This window comes from Haplochromis burtoni, unplaced genomic scaffold (assembly GCF_018398535.1).
Source record: "Haplochromis burtoni strain Fernald_Lab_line unplaced genomic scaffold, NCSU_Asbu1 Contig_25, whole genome shotgun sequence".
Lineage (NCBI taxonomy): Eukaryota > Metazoa > Chordata > Actinopteri > Cichliformes > Cichlidae > Haplochromis > Haplochromis burtoni.
The window spans coordinates 2,471,398-2,493,121 of NW_024582386.1; the positions used below are offsets into that span (position 1 = coordinate 2,471,398).

General features: G+C 43.5%; 1 protein-coding gene across 6 annotated transcripts in view; it reads left to right on the plus strand.

Moving 5' to 3' along the window:
• ripor2 (RHO family interacting cell polarization regulator 2) overlaps window positions 1-21,532 on the plus strand; it is a 68,420-nt gene extending 46,888 nt beyond the window's left edge. For 5 of the 6 annotated variants that reach the window (XM_005917484.3, XM_042218920.1, XM_005917483.3 and 2 more), the window contains exons 3-23: window positions 2,605-2,760; window positions 3,570-3,648; window positions 3,959-3,982; window positions 4,198-4,251; window positions 11,276-11,425; window positions 11,866-11,929; window positions 12,271-12,314; window positions 12,641-12,766; window positions 12,853-13,001; window positions 13,600-13,729; window positions 14,008-14,154; window positions 14,561-15,319; window positions 15,461-15,645; window positions 15,892-16,054; window positions 16,177-16,309; window positions 16,520-16,681; window positions 17,023-17,196; window positions 17,740-17,942; window positions 18,027-18,110; window positions 18,211-18,301; window positions 19,181-21,532. In XM_005917484.3, the coding sequence (XP_005917546.1) occupies window positions 2,605-2,760; window positions 3,570-3,648; window positions 3,959-3,982; window positions 4,198-4,251; window positions 11,276-11,425; window positions 11,866-11,929; window positions 12,271-12,314; window positions 12,641-12,766; window positions 12,853-13,001; window positions 13,600-13,729; window positions 14,008-14,154; window positions 14,561-15,319; window positions 15,461-15,645; window positions 15,892-16,054; window positions 16,177-16,309; window positions 16,520-16,681; window positions 17,023-17,196; window positions 17,740-17,942; window positions 18,027-18,110; window positions 18,211-18,301; window positions 19,181-19,281 (3,178 nt within the window). In that variant the 3' untranslated portion in view covers window positions 19,282-21,532. The remainder of the gene's footprint in view (window positions 1-2,604; window positions 2,761-3,569; window positions 3,649-3,958; window positions 3,983-4,197; window positions 4,252-11,275; window positions 11,426-11,865; window positions 11,930-12,270; window positions 12,315-12,640; window positions 12,767-12,852; window positions 13,002-13,599; window positions 13,730-14,007; window positions 14,155-14,560; window positions 15,320-15,460; window positions 15,646-15,891; window positions 16,055-16,176; window positions 16,310-16,519; window positions 16,682-17,022; window positions 17,197-17,739; window positions 17,943-18,026; window positions 18,111-18,210; window positions 18,302-19,180) is intronic. The other variant, XM_005917486.3, reaches the window with a different exon arrangement.
• Window positions 21,533-21,724: the final 192 nt, after the last annotated feature.

A 21,724-nucleotide genomic window follows, 5' to 3' on the forward strand; every position in this document is an offset into this window, starting at 1 on the left:
TTCCAGCTCGTCTAGTGCTGGAATTGGTTGTCGCTGCGTCCCTGGAATGACTCTCAGATCTTTTCATTAAGACTGGGGAAATGTCATTTGTCTGCTAAATCCGTAATGGTTTTAAAAGCTGAGATGTGCATGCGTGGGAGAGATGAGTGTGACCTAAAATGGATTAATGTGAGGAGAAAGAGACTCGTGAGGTGGTTCTGCCACTTAGAAAACTCTGCCCCCTTTTTTCAGCCGCAGATATGAGGCTTAGAAATGGTAAAGTCTTACCCATGAAGACTAACTGAAAACACATTCAGCTTATCAGTTTGTTCCCAAAAGCTTGTTTCAAATCGAACGGAGGCAGTTGAGGTGGTTCGGGCATCTGGGATTCCTCCTGGATGCCACTGTGAGTGAGGTGTTCTGGTCTAATCCAAGACCCAGGAGACCCCTGAGAGATTACATTTCATACAGCTGATTTGGGAACACCTTGGTGTCACCCTTGGAAAATCTGGATGATGTAACCATGGAAAGGGAGATCTGGGCGTCTTTGCTTTGACTCCTGACCTCAATACTTGGACTTGGATAAGCGACAGATGGATGTGTGGATGGGAGAAACCTTCCTTGGTTGCTGGAAAAATCTTTCTTAAAGGCTTCAACCTGAATGCATACAGAGGGTTGTACCTACAACCTGTCGTATACGGTTATGTCCCCTATGGCAAAGGTCAGTCAATGAAAAACCATACAGACTTTTCAGCCAATCAGGGCTAAGCTCTCTATCTCTAATATAATAACATCTGCCCCAGCACTCCTTTCACTCTGCTTGGTTGCAGTGAATTATCACGAAACACAAAAGGCTACCATTTGTGGCACAGTCAGTCATTTGTATATTCATCTGTTATCCCTAATATAATAACAACTTGCAGTTAAGCACAATAATTACTGAGAAATAATACTAATGGGCCTCTTCTTCATCATGATTTGATTTTACAGTTTAAATGAGCGAAGGAGCTTCACATGAAGCTTCGTCTGTGTGGTTTCTCTGGCTGATGGAGGGCAGCAGCCTGTGAAGCTTTTACTGGTGATTATTTGTCTAGTTATTTATTGTTATTAGTAGATCTAAAATGCTCACGCTCAAAGCATCACGCTTTAACATGAAAGTCAGCAAAACATCCACACAACTTGGGTTGCTGATTATTTTTACGTACGGTGGCCCTGAGAGGTCAAATGCAAAGCAACTAAAGAAAAGCAGCAAATACAAAAATGCCGCAGAAGCACACAAAACATGTTGGAAGGGTTTGTGGGGACATAATAAAACGATAGACGGCGTGTGGAAGTGACAGAAACAAAAACATGTGACCGATCTGTGTTTTTAGGGAGAAACAGACGCAGGCAATGTGTGTTTTAGTCACATGATTAAATAAAACTGTAGACACATGTCTGCTGTTAGCCGTTTGCCGTTTGTCACTTCCTGCAGCTGGGCTGTCACGTTATTGTCCGTTTGGCCTCTCGGGGGCCACCGTGGATGGGACATGAAAACTTTTTCGAAATTCGCATTCAAAGACGTCACACGGACATTTCTGACATCTCTGATATATCTGTTAGCTTCAAGTCCACAAAATGCAGACGTTTATAGCTTTAAACCAGGCCTTCTCCATTCGATTCGGTGCATCCAAAGTAGGAATGTTTTGAAAATGCCTCCCTTTTCAAAGATGGTCTTTTACTGCTGGATTAATCCTGGAAGGCTGCTCAAGTTCCTCCTTATGTCAGTAATGACTGCGATTGTCTGATCAGGGAAAATTAAATTGAATAAGAGCATATCTACATAATAATCCACCAATGGACCCCTACTGGTGGTTTACAGAAAACTGTTCCTCCAAATGATTACCTTTAAAAAATGATGTGTGGTGGTAAAAAATGAAAGAAAGCTGAAGCTCCACACAAAGTGTCTGAGCCCATTTCACTGCCTTTTATACAAATATGACAACTCTCTGTAACTGGATCACATTTGTTCAATTCTCCCACTTGAGTCGGTCACACATTTGGTCATTTGAGGGAAGAGACTGAAGATCACTTGAATGTCGTTAATCGCTGGGAGGATAAATCTGCTTGTTTGTTTGTAAGTTCACTCCAGCAGAGGATAAACGGCAGCTAGGAGTCGGGGAAGCACATGTTTGCATGTGATTGCACGCCCGCGTTAAATGCTCAGAATGTATGATTGTATTTGTGTCTGAATGTCTGAATAATATCTAGGCTAAATGCGTCGGTCACATCTAAATGTGTATGCGTGCGTGTATGTACGAGTTATTTTGGTGTGAGCAGAGTCAACAAGGTCAATGCATCTGACAGATGAGATGAACTCATGCTGTAACTGGCCCAAGGACGTGTTCAGGATGGTGTAAATAATCTAGAAATATAACTCCTTGCTTTTATTGGCAGCTGGTGGCCTGACACTTGAAGTGCTGCAGAGATCCTGTGATAAATATTAGATAAATATAATATGGAAGGTGGCGCCTTTGGGCCTGTGCGATGAGATTTAGGAAATTCTTGTGAGGCACAATCAGCAAACGGTAACTTATCCCGTGTGTGTGTGTGTGTGTGTGTGTGTGTTTGTCTGTGTGTGTGCAGATGTAACTCATTCATGGGGAACTCTGCAGTGCAGAAGAAGCCTCAGTCCAAGCCTAAGAAGCCCCACCTGTCAGGCCACAAGGGAGGCAGCAGCTCCAGAGAGCCGCAGCCCAAGAGACTGGAGGAGGTTTACACAGCACTCAAACAAGGCCTGGAGTGAGTAACTCATCCACTTGTTCTATGCACACAATTAAGTAGTTAATATGAAGCAAATTCACTTACAGTACACACTATGAAGTCTTCCAGAGTACCTTGAAATGCTCCATTCTTTTTTTTTTTTTTTTTCATTGGACAGCTGTGGACAAGCTGTAACTTTCCATGGATAAATGCTCAACCCAGGCTATGTTTTTCAGAGTTTCGACTTGAAAATATAAAAAGAAAAAAAAAGCCTCTAGATTAGATACTTGACACAAATTCTGAAACACAAGAAGCCTTTCTATGTTTAATGCCAGACCTTTTAAAGTTAGTAGATATATAGAAGCCATATAGCAGATAGTCAGTAAGTACAATAAGCACCGTGTTGTTCTTGACTACAGATTGATTAAACAGATAGTATTACAGAAGTGCTGCTTACATTTCCCACACGGTGCATGTGTCACTCTTTCTGGCCTTAAAAAAAATGTTGATGGTTGTGTTTTTATAATGGATGGAGTCTGGTCTTGTCATGAACTGTATATAAAGAATGTTTATGCAGTGAGTTTTCCTGGTATAGGGGCTTACTGGGTAATTACCAGAAGCTTTAGTTTGTGCATTTACAGCCTGTTTGAGCTTGTTGACGTTTGCCTCTGAATGCATTAACAGACCTCTGTCGATGTTTATGTTCCACATGTATTCTTTGGTGTCATTAAGTGAATTTGTAGCGGTGAACGTAACGTTAGTGAGCGTCTGAACTTCTGCAGTCGTGTTTTAATTAAATTCATTGTATTATGCAAAGACTGAAGTGTTTCTCTGTTTCCCCTGTGAAGTGAATATCTGGAGGTTCATCAGACGGAGCTGGACAAACTCACAGGTCTGATGAAGGACATGAAGAGAAACTCCCGCTTGGTGAGAAGTTACTCTGCATTAACTTACATCGTTCCTCGTAATGTTTACAGCCTGTGTGACTCACAGCTTAAGCCAAAAATGCTTTATAAAGAAAATGAAAAATTCACATATATTACATCAATTTTTTTAAACTAATGAACGCACACATGGAAATATTTTTCATTGTTTATGCCATCGTGGCTGCCTGATGTGTGCACACAGGAAAAACTGTTTCTTCCTGATGGCAGATAAATGTGATCTTGGATAAGCTGCCCTACCTTTTAGTAACTCTGTAATTTCATGTGTGTGTCTGCGTGTGTTTTCTCTCCAGGGAGTGCTGTATGATCTTGACAAGGTAAGATGATGGGAGGGGAGGGGCTACTGTAACACACGCTCAAGTTTGGAGTTTATCGTGTGAATCTTATAATAACATATTTGCACAGAACATTGTATTTTCTGCACATTTTGCTGTATAATATGTAAGTATTACCTTGTTATAATCTGTGGTGCAAACAAAAAACAGATGAAGCCAAATTCTGACCTGTAAATTTTTGCACTGTCTTTCTACAGCAAATCAAAACTATCGAGAGGTACATGAGACGTCTGGAGTTTCATATTAGCAAGGTAAGGCTGTTCGGATTTCTTTACAGCCATATTTATTGTTTTGTCAGTCTCTAAACCAAAGAAAGTATTTGAGGCGATCTATATGGGAGTCTTCGGTTGGACTTTTTAATGTAAGTCCGTGGGGCATTTGATTAAGAGCTTATTTTAAGTCTGAAACCGGTATTTAAGGCCTCATCCCATCCAAGCATTCACCCAGGAAACAGAGTGCTGATGCATATTTTTACCTGTTTCTAAGTAAATGTTTGATAGTTTTAAATGCATCTATTTTATTGGTTTGAAACCGTATCGGTGCGGTATTAACTGTAGCACTCAGCGAGTTGGCTGTTCAAAGGTAACACCTACCTACCATCACATGAAAAGCTCAGAAAAATGACATCTTGCGTTGTTTTGTTTTGTTTTGTTTTTTGAGCTGTGCAAAGACTAAAGTGTGAAAGTAGCTGTTGATCATGACAGAAAGCCAGCTACCTGCACAGCACTAGCATAAACACAGAAATCAGAGGAACTATTAAGGGCCCATTTTTACTATGGATTTACACACAAGAGAGAGTTTGATACATGTTTAGATGTTGATTCTAGGTGGAAATTGTTATCTATGGACAAAGTTTGGTTGTCATGGTCGCACACAGTTTGCGTGCACTTGGTAAATCTAGTAAAAAAAACGTGATGCAAACTGGAAACGGAGAATGTTTGCCTTCAGAATGAAAGCTGTGCTTCACCACTAAAGCTAAAATGTTTCAAAGTTTTACTTTGAAGGCTATTGTTGTCACATTTTTCCTGTTTTCAGCACCACTCGGAAAGTAGTTTGTTTGCATGCAAGTTCAATGCAAACTATGAGTGACCACAGCAATCTGCTGTCAACCAAAGCAATTGCAAAGAGATTTTTGGTGCAACACTATGTCGAGGTTTCTCATGCACACATTGCTCAAGAGCAGCCTGCCATATTGGGTGCTTTGGTTGCTAGCTACAGTTGCCTGTAGTTTGCCTTATGACCAAGGATTGCATAATGGTCGCAGACCAGTTTCTAGGGCTTGGTAAATGGTGCCTTTTTCAATACTTCCTATATTGTCACAGTGAGCGTGATGTTAATGACACACAGTTAGTGGTGTTGCATCTACAAAATCTCAGCAGCTCTTTGTGACCAATTTCACCCAGCAACCTCCAGCAACGACTCGCCAACCGATTAGAGAATACACCGCTTTTTATCAACCTTTGGCTCACAGGATGGGACTGATATTTCTCAGGCCTTTGTGACTGAAGCGTAACTCTTAACAAAAACAAACAGACAGACAGATTTCTTAAAATGTTTGTTGTTCTCACAACTTTTCTTTCCACCGGTTTCACGTTGAGTTTATTGAGTGAAGCTGCAGTTTTAGGCGTAACTTCACCTGCTTTTTTGCTGCCAGGCATTAGCTTAGCATTCCTGCTCTTCTAATCTGTTTATATATTAGGGAAGTTTCCAGCTGTTTCCATGGTTGAGGTAAAAACATCCTTTCTGAGGTTGCCAGGTAGGGATTTTTGGCCCCCTGCATCCTCTTTGTAGTCACCTCACAGGTTGCCATTTGGGGACATTAATCCCCTACAAGGTTTTGACTTTTCTTCCACATCGCCTTTTGTAGAGCTTTAATGGTCTTCCTCGCTGTGCGTCAAATCAGATGTGACAGCAGGCAATCAGAGCACACACGCCCAAACAACAGCGCAGCTCCAAAGGTAACCATGGTTACCCGGAGACAGAGCCTTTGAAGTCCCGATGAGCTCGATGGGGCCGTCTGTTGGGTGGCGTTAACCCTTTATGTTCACATGCATCTCGACTACAAAACCCACCTTCAGAACATTTGTCCCAAAAGCATACACAGGTAAACAACAACACAGCAGCGTGACTGCGATTCTGCGGGGATGAAGGCGACAGGGAATCTGGGTCAGGGCAGTTTGCAGCAAGGAGCGATTGACATGGCCCTCAAAGATGGGGGGGAAAAATGAGAGGGAACTCAGGAAGTGTATCTGCAGCTTGCTCCACTTTGACTTTGATAAGAGAGATAAAAGAAGTCGGCGCTTGTTCTGTCTTGTGACGGATGATGTTAAACAAACACGTACTGCTTAGCGTTATTCTTAAGCTCTTCTGTTCTTTCAGGCTTCATGCAAAAATAGATTTGAATGAAAGGGTAAATATTTGAAATAGCAGTGAAGTGTCTGATTTATCGTGCCATGTAAAAAAACCTCAAAAGCTGAAGCGTAACTAAAATTAAGCCTAATACTCAATCAGTTTTTATTTATACTCACTATCTGACTTTGTGTAGCTTATCAGAGATAAAATAGTTTAAAGAAAAGACTCAAACTTGTGACTTGACAAATGGTTTGTCTTTATTTTTAAATTAATCAGATGCTAGTTTCTCTTCTAATTAAAAGTAATACAGTTGGTATTAAAGGGCCCAAAGTGTCCAGAGAAAACATCCTCTTGATCCATGTGATTGGCTGATTAGATACTTGCATCAACAAGCAGCTGACCAGGTGTTTCTAATGGAGTGGCCGGTGAGTTTGGAAAAGAAAAGTCATTTTCAGCCCAAACTTTCTTTAATCATCACTCACTTTCACAGAGGTGCATGTGAGAGCACAAATATCTGGTTCACTGGGCGCCATGTGTGCTGCTACCCACTGTACCCAGACTAACATACATGTCTGCAGGGGACTGTCACCTGCTGTGTGCTACATGTGTTCAAGGGCATCTTTGGCCAATGTCCCGACCTGATTTTTCCTGACACTGGGCAGAATGTGTGAAAATATAATGTAGAAACAACTTCAGCATCACACAGACTGACTTAAACTACGCATCAGTAACCATAAGTAGCTGTAGTGGTAAGGACATAAAGTCTGAGGGACGTGTGACTTGTATGATTGCATTAGAAGGCTTATAACACGCTGGTTATGGTCCAAACAAATCGACAGTATGTAGGACAGGGCAAACAGGAAGTATGCATTTTTTTTATCAGGCAGCTGATGCTGATTAGTTTTTTTTTTCTTTCTATTTTTTTGCACCAAAAGGGACAGATGAGGACTTCAGAACTAAAAGCAACATATAGGATGGGGAACAATAAACTCATCTGGACTACTCCGCATGTCTTAAACACATGTACGTGATTGGTCAGTGCATGTGTAAACAAAACATTGTTCAGCAAAGACACTGCGAGTGGGGAAAAAAAGCGAAAGAAATGGCGTTTCAGCAGCTGAGCTACAGTAAGCGTGAACATGTTTGTCAGTGTTTTTGCTCAGGCTCAGGCGTGTCTCTTTGTGTAGGACAGCTGCCGTGAGGGATGACTTAACAATCATCCATCAGCAAGTTGTTAGTTTGTGAGTCACATCAGCTCTGCTCTTTTGTTCCTGCGCTGCCTGCAGATGTCTGAGTAGTAATTGGCACACATGGAGGAAGCAGGTGGCACGATACAACCCGTATGATGTCCTGCATGGGACAGAGACTATATATATCTGTGTGTGGGGGTGTGGGGGGGGGTGTTTGGGGGGGTGGGTGTTGACCGCTGGTATCAGCGGGGCATCATTAAATAGACTGAAGGTGAGACGATCGTCTGCCAGACGTCTCCTCTTCCCCTGAGAGAGCGCGTGTGTGTTAAACACGTGCCAAATTCAATCCAGAATGAGTGTGCATGCTTTACATGTGATTATTTGTAATATAGGGCATTTTCTGCTTTCCCCACTTCCCTTGAATGCTAATCTTGCCACTGGCACGCGCGCACACACACACACACACCCACAGCTCCCCAGAGAGCTTCATGTGTGTTTGAAGCTGTTTGGTGTGGCCCGCCTGTTTTAATCTGCTTATAATCACTGGTCCCCCGGCACAAAGTGTGTGCACGTGCGCGAGGCGCCATCTATGATCCAGAATAATGGCCATATCTTAAGAGGATTGCTGCCATATCTGAAAGATTCACTGCTAATATCTAAAACCCCACGTTTTTAAATCATACGCACTGATGATAGTGAGATAATCCTTTAAAACGTTCAGCGATTCTTAATCACAGCTGCCTTTCAAACTACCAAGAAAATGTTATTAGGAGCATTTTAGGAAGGGATGCATTCAAAATGGTTTCAAAATGCAAAATTTTTTTATTTTACACCAAATACATAAATATGCAATATCGTGCTCACTCTGAGCATAACTGATTCCCCAATAATTCCAATAATCCCTCGGTCTCTGAGCCGTGCAGGTTATTTGTCATCGTAGCGAGCTGCAATTAGCACAGTCCAATAGAGGACTTAATTTAGAATACATTTCCATTTAATGTCTCTGTAGAGAGGTGATTTAAAAAGGTTCAGATGGTCTTTACGGGCGGCCTGTTAAACAGTAGTCTTCCTGTGATTAAAGAAGTGCTTTAAATGTTCATATTTTATATTCTTATTTTAATTAATGTTAAAATTACTGTTATTAGCATTGGTGTAACATTTCCAAAAGATTATTTTTATTCCTGAGAAATCTGCAGATTGTTTTTCTTTGTTGATCCACAGTGGGGAAAAAATTGATTTTTAATATTTAGGGAAGCTTCCATTAAAAGAAAATTGATGTAGTGTTTTGTTTTGATTTTTTTTTTTACAATTTTTTGTATATTTTCTGCCTTTGTCAAAATTACAACCATGTAATGTTTCAGATGTATTCTTTTTTTTAATTTATTTTTTTATTTTAGTTATTTATTTTACGGTTCTTGAATGATACATAACCGATGGAGACAAAGGGCAGAAAGGCGGGGAGATCTCCACAGGAGCTGCTATCAGGATGTATAACACATGTCCGTCTGTCTGTGTGTATGCGCGTCCAAAAGAGCATCAACGCTTCTGCCGGGTGCAGTCCTCTCCTTCCTCCTGTGCTGAGGTTACTCTTGTTTCTTTGTGTTTTGCCTTTCATGTTTCTTTGTTTTTTTTCCTCTGGGCTGAAATGTGCCCAAGGCTCAGCAATATGCTGACGGCCACCCTCTGGAGTGGAGGAGCCTGGCTGACCTTCAAAAGGACGTTTCCTCGAAGGCAGCAAAGGGCTTTTTTGTAATTGGGGACAAAAATTGGCACCATTAAGCTGATAATATGATACGGCCGCTGATTGCCTCTAAAGAATGATGGCTTTTCATTAGGCAATGAATACCTCGTTGTAGTCGTCTCTTTATTTATGTGAGGTGTAAAAAGTTTCCTTGGATCATGCACAAAAACACGTTTTGTGTTTTTCCCCTTCATCATAAACAAAAAACGTTATTTTCTCCGAGTGCTGAGAATAACAGTTGAGGTTTGAAATTGTTTTCCAGCCGGCTCAGCTCAGCTGCTGCCGCCCCGCCACATACATCACATACCACAGACAGACAGACAGACGGGCTGGGTCCCGGTTGAGGGTGGGGGGTGGTGAAGGCTTAGTTGGTATAAGGTGGAGTGGGTGGGTTTGTGTGTATGTGTGTGTCAAAAAGAGTTACACACTCTAATATCCATCCCACCGCAAACCACTTTCACTCTTTTTTTATTAGAAGCACTCCTTTGCCCACCCACCGCTTGCAAAAACTCGCTCTCCATGCACATGTCAGCACGTCGGCGCGTGCAAAAAGTCTGCACTCACAAACAGGCTGGCAGCGTTCGGCTGATGCACAAAAGATACACAAACAAACAGTTAGATAAGCTGTTGGGACGACAGGAGCCAGAATAGCCCATTTTCTCCTGCTTCTCCCTAATGAGTGCCATAAAGAGCGCGAGGCATCAATATTTCAGCGCTCTCGTCAGGCGGCCGGAGATATTTCCCTTTGATGAGGCTCACCAGAGGTGTTTTGTTTTTTGCTCGCCTGCCGCTTCATCACATGTGAATTTTAGTTCAAAATAAGCCAAAAGATTCAAAGGACAGGACGCTAAAAATCTGGACCGCTGCTAAATGTTGTTGTTGGTACAATGGCTCTGAGTGAGTCAACCGCATCCTCAAAAAGTGCTGGGATTACAGCTCAGTGTTGTTTCATAATGACTCGTGTCTGTTTCTGGAGCCTTTTAAATGTTTGAATTTTAATGAAGTATGTGAAAAATTTAGGAAATACAAATATTGATGAGGAGAACTTGATTTTTAAAGAGTAGGGTTGGTTAAGGAGCACTTGTGTTTGGAAATGTGAAACAATTAAAAACGTTTGAAACAGCGTTATTATAAAGAATTATAATGACTTCATTACCAAAGCTTTGCTCATAATAAAATCATTTAAATCTGCTGTGCCTGTGGCTTCACGGCGGAGTGCATTTCTGTCTGTTGAGCTGAGCTTTTTTCTTCAGCATCATCGTGATTTGATTTCAGCTGAAACGCTGACATTTTAGCTCACACTGAGACAGCAGGATGTTGATGGAGTCGTTCCCTCTCCCTACGGGTTTGGGTTAGGTCAGGCTAGTGCTGCAAACTGCAGTCGGGCAGACAAATGAGCTCTAAACCCCGTCTGTTGCTGCCTCGCCGTGGGAGTGTCCCACTGGGCTCGCAGACTGGGACAGTGCAGGCGTCGGGTTAGAGTTACACAGATATACAGCAGCTGCATGTGCCAGCTTACTTCAGGACATTTTTATCCATTCTTAGTTTATCCATTTGTCTCTCCTGTCGGTCTTGATGACTGTCTTTCTGTCTGTGTGTGCAATGTCAGCCTTTTACTGTGTTTACTTCTGCAGGCCTTTTCTGTTTTGGACTTCCTGTACAGTCTTATTGACCATGTGATCAGATGTGTATCTGAAATAAAGTGTAAAGCAAAAGTTAATCATGTCTGTGCTTATTTCTGCTCTCATTGCACAAGCCTGAAGCTGTGCCATCCGTGAATGAAACCCAGTGGGAAGCAAACACAGAAAAATTCACATGGCAGTTGGAAGTTTTTGGGAATTTGCTCCTTGCCCGGGGATGTTTTCATGTATATGGAAGTTTATAACTTTATTTCATAACTGCACAAGTTTCTGTCTCGTGTGTGTTACCCCGCCTACAAATTCGTGAGGGCCGATTAAAGATGGAGGGGACTCTGTGTGTGTGTGTGTGCAGGTGGATGAGCTATACGAGGCCTTCTGCATCCAGAGCCGTCTCAGAGAGGGTGCCATCCGGATGAAGCAGGCCTTTTCGTCCTCGCCCTCCACCAAAGGCACCAAAGAGAGTATCGCGGAGGTTAATCGTCGGTACAAGGAATACACCGAGGTACTCAGAGCTGTCAGCTGCAGACTCTTAGTCCTGTAAAGCGAATGGAGCTGTAAAAAGTAACTGTAATTGTAGGGTTACAATAATTATTATGACATTTAAACAGAGATATTTGCAGATTATATATAAACGCAGAACAGGGCGCATTAAACGTAGTCACGTCTGACAGCACCCACTCTAAGTATATGATACAGATTACTGCTTACAGGGATTTGTAAATACTAACCTGCAAAGCCAGATACTTACCTTTAAATCTCAATAACAAGCGCACCTGTCGCCACCTGTGCCGAGGGCTTAGACCCGCCCTCCCGTCTCCTCTGTAGTTTGGTGTTGACCGGCTTTGTCAGAGCCTGCAGAGATAACTTGATTACTGTTGTTGTTCTCGTTTTTGTGAGGGCCGTTTGTGTGATGAGTCTTATCTCTCTCGTTCCGTCCTCCAGAACATGAGCGCATTTGAGAGCGAACTGGAGAACCTGCTCGGGGAGTTTCATATCAAAATGAAAGGTGGGACGTGAATGATTTACATGAGAAGTTAATGCAAGTTTAGTCATTTACACACTGGGATTATTTAGAATCCAGATGTTTTGGTGATGATTTTATATTCATTGGAGCAAAAATCCTAAGATTTCTCACTCATGGACCAAGTTAGAAACCCTGAATCCCTGAAAAGTCATGACAAAAATATGCTTGACAGTTAAAAGCAGCTTGTCTCATTGTGCAATAATTCATTCTGAATAAGAAAGTGAGCTAACGTTGCTTAAGTCATTGTAACCCCCCCCCAAAATGATGTTTTTTTTCTCTCCTCTTTGTGCATAATATAAATATCTGTCACTTCTATCTGACAGGTTTGGCAGGATTTGCTCGACTCTGTCCTGGAGACCAATATGAGGCAAGTTTATTTTCTTTGCCCTAACTGCTGACTCTTGGGTCTACTTTTAACAGGATTGAGACAGATAGACACAAGTGACTCTTTCAGCTTGAAACCGCTGTAATGATATTTATGTAGCAACAGCTTTGGCCATCTTTCAGTGAAACACCACTGTACACTCCACCCAGCTCCAAAGTTAGCACTTAGCTGGTTGGTTTAGTGAGACAAACAGTGAGGAGTTAAAAAAAATTAGCTTATTATAATGCTGTGACACTAACAACCGTTGTTATTATTATAAAGTTATGTGGTTAAATTTTTAAATTTTTTTTTTTTGCTCCTTCCTTTAGATCTTCATGCGTTACGGTCGCCAGCGGTGGAAGCTGAAGGGGAGGATTGAAGTAAACTCCAGGCAAAGCTGGGATGGAGACGAGATGGTCTTCATGCCCCTCATTACTGACCTTATTAACATCAAGGTCTGTACAAACCCAGATAGCCTCGTGTCTAACACGTTGCGCTGTGGCACTGAAATGAGAAACAAACATAAGTTTGTGCCCATCAGGTGACGGAGCTGAAGGGTTTGGCCACACACATGCTGGTGGGCAGCGTCATCTGTGAGACCAAGGAGCTATTCACTGCCGTGCCTCAGGTGGTGGCTGTGGACGTCAACGACCTCGGGACCATCAAACTCAACCTGGAAGTCACATGGTAGTAAGTAGAAGCTCGCTGAATCTAACCGGTGTTGCACGAATTAGGGTACATAATGAGTTGGCAGCTGCCAGATGGTATCACTGCTGGGTAGCTGGATTGTTCAGAGGTAGTCCAGAACTATTTTAGTCTTGTTGCTGGACCGGCCATATGTTTGGAACATCTACAACGGTTGTTAGTGTCACAGCATTAAAGTCGGGGTCTGCATGCCTTGTGGGGTCCTGCCATCTGCTGGTGAAACATCATAGTAACACCCACTTCATACTTTGATTTTACACAACCGAGATGCCTTGCTGTGCACACCTGTGGTCAGAGGTCTCCAAACACAGCTCCAGTGCCAGCACCAAATGTTTCAGTACTGATTTTCAAAAAGGAGCACCTCATCAATGATGTTTTTACCAGCCCTTGTTGAAAACCCATCATGAAATATTGTTGTTTACACTGCAACAGACCACCTCAGGAAGTGGCTTGAGTGACTGCATCACAGTGAATCTTTGTGGTTGTTTACACCACATTTTTAGGGCTGCCCATTTGTAGGTTTTTGAAACCAAATGTAAGCAGTGTCATCAAGAGCTTTGTCTTTTTTTATCCTCCTCTCCAGCCCCTTCGACGTGGAGGACCTGACTCTGTCGTCTGGCAATGTGAGCAAAGCTGCAGCTCTCCAGAGACGAGTGTCCGTCTACAGCCAGGGCACACCGGAGACCCCCACCTTCCAGGACACCTCCTTTTTTGTGAGTCAAGCAAGTTGTTAGCATATTCTGTGATCCATAACAACTAACCCATGCACTGTCTGCACCGTGATGTAAATCATGCCCCATGTTATTTTTTCAGTTGATGCTTAAGCCGTGCAGGCACCACCCTTAAACTAACCCTCGCCCGTTTCCCTCCTTTTCTTTGTATATTCCCATTATACCCACACTCTGCCCCCATCTTGTATATCCTACATTTCACCCACCTGCCCTCAAATACCCAACACCCTGTCTTATTTCCCTGCCTTTACTGTGTAAAGAAGTGGCAGCCCTACCCCGTGGAGCGCCAGCGCTTCTCCTTCCTGCACATGCTCCGAGACACCCTGCTAGAGAAGCTAAGGCGCAGTCGTTCGTTTGGTGACCTGGCCTCACTGCGGCCAAGGCCCAAATCCAGTCTGGAGGTTTATGTGAGTGTGTTGTGGCCCCTGTGACCCTCCTAACCAGACTCTGTGTGCCCTCTTACCCCCACTGACATGATGGGGATGTAGTTCTCTGCTCTTGTGGACACACTTGGGTTCACCTTGTCCCTTTGTTTAAGGACTACAGAACGCCATATGTGGCTCTTTGCACGTCTGTTTGCATGTTCGTTAAGCTGTTCCTATGTTTTCTGTTTATATTTACCTCACTGTTCAATTTGGGTTCAGATCTGATCACAAGTATAGTATCAGTATAGTGTGCCGTCGCTTTTTCTATCTTGGAAAACAAGAGGAGCTTTCTTCTGCACTTTTCTGTCCTTCATTCACTGATTTCAGCCAGATCTCAGTCCTTTATCTTGTTTGCAGCACAGATTTATTCTCCTGTCTCTATTTTCAGTCCACACTGCCCGACGATGTCTTCGAGAACGGCGGCTGCGGTGTGGCTGAGTGCAAGCGTCTGTCCTTCACCTTCTCTGATACGTCTGGTTCTACGCCCAGCCCCAGCCCTGCCCTGAGCTCCTACTCCCCGGGCCAGTCCAACCCTGAGATTACTGTAACTCCTCCAGAAACAGAACCATTACCTACGCAAATCTTCCCAACTAGGGAGGACTCCATCGCAGAGGAGCATTTAGTGGAGGAAGAGGAGGAGGAAGAGTATGAGGAGGATGGGGAGACGGGCAGTAGAGGAAGCAGGGGCAGCAGGAACAGTGCCAGCATTGCCAGCGATGAAGCCGAAGCGGCCGAAGACTCTGAGTGGGAGCGCACAGAGTCTCAGCGTAATTCTAGCTCCAACTGTGGTTCAGCTGCCCCGTCCTTGTGTTCAGATGGACAGCTGTCCGCAGTGGCTCCCGAGGATGTCTTCCTGGATCACGCCGATGAGCTGAAACCTGTGGAACTGGACACAGAGGAGGCGGGCAGCCTGACAAAGCAGCTCGTGAAGAGGCTGACTTCCTCAGAAATGATGCCGCCCAGTGGGAGCGCTGCTGAGGGTGAGGGAAGTCTGAGCTGGGCGGGAGAGGGAAGCAGGGCTTTCCTGGAGAGCAGCCTGGAGGAGGCCATCCACAGCCTGCTTACCAGATTAGAGTCGCTGACTCATCGCTGCAGAGAGCTGCAGGACCTGGAGCAGGAAGTGATGCGTCTGGAAGACCTACTGAAGGTAAACTCCATCTCATTAACATCTACAGAACCTCTTGTGCACTAAAATTTTCAGAGAAACTGCCATCCTAGGGTTCATTTAAACTTTATTGTCTTGTTTTTATACTCTTTGGATGCCCATCATCCTGTCTTTTCCCCCCAGTGCCGTCTCCCGGGTCACAGGAGTCGATCCTCTAGCCTCAGTCTGACTGTGGAGAGTGCCCTGGAGAGCTTTGACTTCCTCAACACCTCTGACTTTGACGATGATGATACCGGAGACGATAACGCCGTCATCAGCATTCCCCCACAGAGGTCTCCGATCTTTGATGCAGATGGAGAGAGGATCGGGTGAGTGTAATATTTTGCATTGGCTAAAACATTACAGTTTCATTTATTTATATATACACATGCAGTTTTTTTTAAGGTGCCATACCAAAAACTTTTGTGAGAACTTTGAAGTGCTTGGCAGCAAATGAAGAGTTTAATTCTTAGGATTCTTAGAACGACTGGACTCTTTAAAAACAAACTCACTACACGTACAGTCGGTGTGTTACCGCTGCCCCTCGGTGGTGACTCTTGTATGTTGCTGCTCAGGGCTCAGCATCCAGAAGCCAGAGGACACCTGAGCGAAGCCCTGACAGAGGACACCGGGGTGGGCAACAGTGTGGCAGGAAGCCCCCTCCCACTTACCACTGGAAATGAGAATCTGGACGTGGCTATTGTCATCCACCTTCAGTACTGCATTCACCTCATACAGGTAGAGCTCCTTCTGATAGTTCATATCATAATTACCATTCATCCTGCTTAAGTAAAACACCAGCTACCTTCTGGAAATTTTAGCATCTGACATGTTTTCATTTTTTCTTGGTAACATGGCAGATGTTGACCAGTGGGGTCAGTGTCTGGCAGCGTCGCAGTGTCCTCCTCAAATTGTCAGGACAGACCCAGCTGCTAGAGGAGTTAGCAGAGATCAGCGTGGACAAACTGGGAGCAATAACATCTGCTGCTGATGGTGGGTATCTAAACACGTAGACCAGATTTCCTCCATTTTTCCTTTTTTTTTCTCATGCTTCACCCCTCCAAGGTTGGCTCTGTAGTTTTTGCATAATCTGGAAACTTATCCCAAAGAACAACATACGTCTTATACTTTAAAGCAGCAAAACAAATCGTTACGGTGCATGAAGGAGGTTTGAGGGTTTGTGCTCTGCCCTGTTTTCCTCAGTCCTCCCGGGCCTCGTGGAGCGCCCCCAGCTGATGACTCTGTGGTCAGAGTGCAGCGGCTCTGAGGGACTTTTCCACACCACGCTGGACAGAGTGTTCAAACACATGAATCAGCGCTACACGGCGGTGCTGCAGGAGAACCGCCCACACGGCGCCGATACAGGTTCGCTCGTCCCTTCTTTGTTTCTGCAAACAGACCACGGGTTATACTTAAAATTTCATCTTCAGTCAGGGCTTCAACTGACTCGCGTATTCAGGGTGTAAACAGGTTTTAATGTGCTCCTGAGGGGGAAACGAGACATCTGCATTTAACTGAGAATATAATGCAGCTGATGAAAATGGATAGAAACAAACTGGTTTATGTTATGAAGTAAACTGTGACTGCAGGCTGTGTGAACACGGCATTGTGATTTTGTTTTCTTTGGTTTTTGTTGTATAGCTGAAACTAAATAATGTTATGCAGTTATCTTGGAACAATGCACTGATCTCTTCTCTTCTCTCCAGCGATTAGCATGGTAGTGGGTGAGATGGTGGACAGGAGCGACCTGTTGGCGGCACAGAGTCCTCCCGCTGCTGCGCTCTCTCAGGACGTCCTGACTGTGTTTCAGTTCTACAGCTACATCTTACAACATGAAGTCCAGGACATGGAGACGCACCTGCTGCACCTGGCCAGAGAGGGTGCGCAAAAGCTGTGATGCTTACATCATGACACGAATTCCTCTGTTGTTGGCTGCGTCCTGTAATAATCGAATTATTTTCTTAACCTAAGTCGCAAAATGAGGATATTTTGTGCTACATGGCATATACGGCCACCTGTGCAAGTCCAAGATTTCTCCAAGTTAATCCAAATATTAGAGCTAACATTTTGATGCTTTATCCACAACATGGGGAAGAGCAGCGTTTCATGATTTATGAGATGAATCCTCAGCAATTTGCAAATTCTGAGCTAAATCACCGTGACCTTTGCTTTCCACAATAATTAGTTAATGTGCTATAGGCTATAAATAAAATTGACGTGACTGCCAACAGTATTGATGCTATCATGCTAGTATCAATCCAATAGTAATACCAGCGTTTGCATCGATGTATCTGGATCGATCACCTCACCTCTAATCAGGATTTAGTAGAAAGGAAGTTTGTGTGTAGATGAGGCCTGTGAGTGTTACAGCTGGCCCTGTCCTTGGTTTAATCTGCGTGTGTCTGCGTTGGCTTCCTCCTCAGAGGTGTTTGCGGAGGTCCTGTGCAGCGGAGACTATCCTCGCTGTCTCGCAGAACTGGAGGAGGTGCCTTTGTCATCTCTCTGGCCTGGAAGCAGAACCCTAAGGGCCCTGGCATCCCTCCTCACTGCAGAGGACCCTCAGGTCAACAAGGCAGCCGCCGACTACCTCTCTTCTGGAGCGTCAAACAAGCACTTCAGGACCAGGGTGAGTAATGCTCAAGAAAAAACTGTAGGCGCACCATTTCTGCCTTTTGAGCCACATTTTTAATGGTTGTTTATGTGTCTGCAGGCAGTGGAGTGCTACACCCAGGCACTGTCGGAGGCTGGAGTACAGAGTCAGAGGGCAGCCTGCTCAGCTCTCAGCTGTCTGGAGGTCAGTAGTTGTTTACTAAACTGTGCAAACAGCAGTTTTATGCAATAAAGAGAAACATGTCCTTTGGATTTTTACATTTTTGTCTTGTTTGTGTGCGCAGGCAGTCGAGAGCATCAGAGCAGTGGTAGCGCTGTGCGATTCAGCCGACGAAGAGCTGCGTCACGTGGCCATAGAAACCCTGCTCACGTTCGGTGCGTAACAAATCCACTGCATTTTATACACAACTGCCATGAGGTCATTTAAACACTATAGTGCTATTAAGATGTGTTTAATTGCAGTGTTTTTTCCAAGAAAAAACACGTTTTCTCTTGCTTGTTTTCTGGAGCAGATGTTTGAGCTTCAACACTTTCTCTGCAGACGCTTTAAAATCTTACATTGAAGGCAACTTTTCTCAAACGCTGAGGGTTTTAACTCAGCATGCAGACTCTTATATTTTCTTTTGTCAATTTGCTACGTCCTTCCGTTGCCTTCTTTCTGCCATAATCTTGATTGTGGGGAAACGAATGCTGCCATCTGAGAAGTAGGTGGTCATTACTAACAGAAGCTACTTTTAGCTGCTCCTTCACCACAAGAGATCGCCTCAGCAGGCAACGCTGCACGTTTGGTTTGGCAAAGCCCTTCCTGACGCAAATTCAAACCAGCGACCTTTCATTTGCCAAGTGATTTATTCTCACTAATATTTTTAGAAGATTCTGTTGCTCCTTCTGGCCTTCGTCCAAAGTTTCATTCTTAACCCTTGTCAACCAGTTTTACCCAATTCCCAGCAAAATATGCAGGCATCTTGCTGGAGACACCAGTAAGTTCAGCGCCGAGTTTGATGCCATTTCAGTGAACATTGTGTGAAACAGTCTTTGTGAAAGTTAGACAATCTGTGACAGTCCCACACACACTTAGTGAATGTATCTGTAAAACTGTCCTCTCTGCAAAACATTCACTTTTTAATTAACTGCGCATGAGGCGTTTGTGTACCATCAGCAAATTGTAGCTTTTCCCCGTTCTCCCCTTCAGTAGTTACGTGAAAGGTGACTATGGACACATTATTTCTAATAATCTCTTTTTGCTGCTTGCAGGTGAGGAGGGGCGCCTGGCGTACGAGCAGCTGGACACTGTGCCGGGGGAGATGATCCGTCTGGGCACACGGCGAGGAAACACCGTCACCACTGCCTTCTGAGCCATCACTGAAAAGATAAAAGGACTGCACCCGGACCTCTGAGGACAGCACTCGCCTCCTTAGCTCAACCCACACAGCACACCTCACAGGGCCGTTAACGACTAATCTGTTCATCGATCTGCTTTCTAGCAACAACAAACGTTTTCACTTAAACTGCAGTTAATCACTGTTACTCACTGCCTCCTGAAAGGAAGTAACACCAAACAAGTTGTCTTAACCACAAGGACACACAACCTAGACCCCTCCTGACGCACGCTTACACTCCTCCTCCTCACCCTGCTGTCTGAGCCAGGCACACACCGGTCACGTTAAGTTGAATTGAAAAGCACAAATTTTGACTGGACACAAAGCGGCTGAGAGCTGCTCCAAAGACTGGAAATCAAGCACCGGGTCTTCACCCTCCTGTCAAAAAGGCTTCCGAGAACACCCGTCTCACGCACTCTCTGAATAATCTCAAGTTTTACAGATTTATTGTACCACGCAATATACTATGATCTTTGTATAATCACTGTTAACATGCGTTCACCTAGATTAGAAGTGCTTTCTGACGCGTTCGGAAGACCTGCACTGTTGTAAGGCGTGTAAATACGGCTTAGTTTACACGTGATACATGTGGTTGTGTTCAAGACGTAATTTTCAGGGATCCTCGTGTGGTTGAAAGACCTGTATTTTTTTGCAGGGAGGAACATTAATAAGATGAGGTCACAGCGGTCCAGGGGAGACGGGGGTTTAGCACAGTGCCCAGTGTTCACTCACGCAGCAGTTTGCGTCTGAGATTTCTCTTACTTGCAGTTTAACAAGTGCAATTTTTTCTGTACATATGTGATTTTTTTTTTTCCTTTTTTTTGCACCTGGCTGACACGTGAAGCCCATTTGATATCGTCAGCTTTTGACCTTTTGAGCCTCGTTGTGGCTGAGCTGGCACATTACACAAATACTCTTTGTAAATGTATGTTTTGTTTGTTTTTCCTACAAGGTCAGGAGCCAGTCGAGGGCAATAAACTAGGCAGAGGACCTCATGAGAATGCACTTTCTTGGCAGTTGTGCAGAGAGGATCAGTTGAGGCAGCACGCGAGCTGATAGCAGGATAAGACATTAAGCTTTTGGCCTTTTCTGCCACACTTTGGGTCTGCTCCATGCGAACGGTTTAATGGGAACACTGACCCAGGGGAGGCATCCATCTCCAGCTTTTCTCATTGTAACTGTACTACTGAGTCTGGTGCTGCTGCACAGTGACAAAACTTAGAAGCTCACACGTCATATATTTATTATTTACTCCTTGTTATTCTAATATTCTGTCATGTTATTTTGTATTAGAGCAGACCACATTGTTATGTAAATGATTGTATATTTATGCTCTACTTTCAGGTCTGGTATTTGAATTAATGTCTTTTGTTTAAAAAGGCCTCTGTGTTTTTACCATACGACTCGTGTTTGATTATAATTGGAGTTTATTTTCAATTTAATTATATTAGATTGTTATTTTGGAGAATATTAAGATTTGCTAATAGTAATTATAGATTTCGTTTTCCCTAAAAGGTCCCCAAACTAACGGGGCATTTATATGATAGAGATGTTACTTTATTAAGTAGATTTACTATAACCAAAGGAAAAATCTTGGGATTTTAAAACGGTCTTTTAATAAGAGCTCATCCAGGAGAATGTATTTTCAATACAGCGTGTACATTTGGACCAGAACCCTCAGACTTATCTTTGGAAGCACAAAAAGGAAAAAGGCAAACCTGTAATATGAGGATCTCGTTACATCTGGTTGTAACTGCACAATCCAAAAGCCATATTAAAAAGCAAGCGGTTAGTATTTTTATGAAAGGTATTCTTTTTGTAATATAATATGTGAAGTTGATACTAAAAGTTTTCTTTTTTACTTTCATGCAGCCTTTTGCAAAACGTGGTCCAAATTTAAATTCCTTTTCGAGATGTGAACAGCATTACAGTATTTTGGTCCAGTAACTCACTCGGTGTCTAATTTTCTCTCTTCACAAACTCGCTGTTGACCTGTTTAACAAGTTAATTGGTGGACTGTTCAGTTCCTTAGCACCGTATATAATACAAGGTGGCGAAATGTGCACGTTTAATTTAGGTTTTAATAATAACTGCTGAAACTGAACTTCATCCATCTTCTTGGTCAATAGCTTCAGTACTGATTCATGTGGTTGCACACTGCTCTTCTCCGTCGTGGTTCCTCTGCTCATTAAGAAGTTGCAATAAAGTTTATTTTTGCATAATTAAACACTGGATTTCTCTTTCCCCACACGGAGTCCATCCATTCTCTTCTGCTTATCCTTGTCAGGGTCGTGAGCCCATTGTCTTAAATAGAATTTTTTTTTTTGTTTTTTTTAAGTCCTACTGCCGTTTTAAATTAATACTAATGAGTATATGCAAATCCATACGTAATCGATGCCAAACTCATTTTACATTGAGC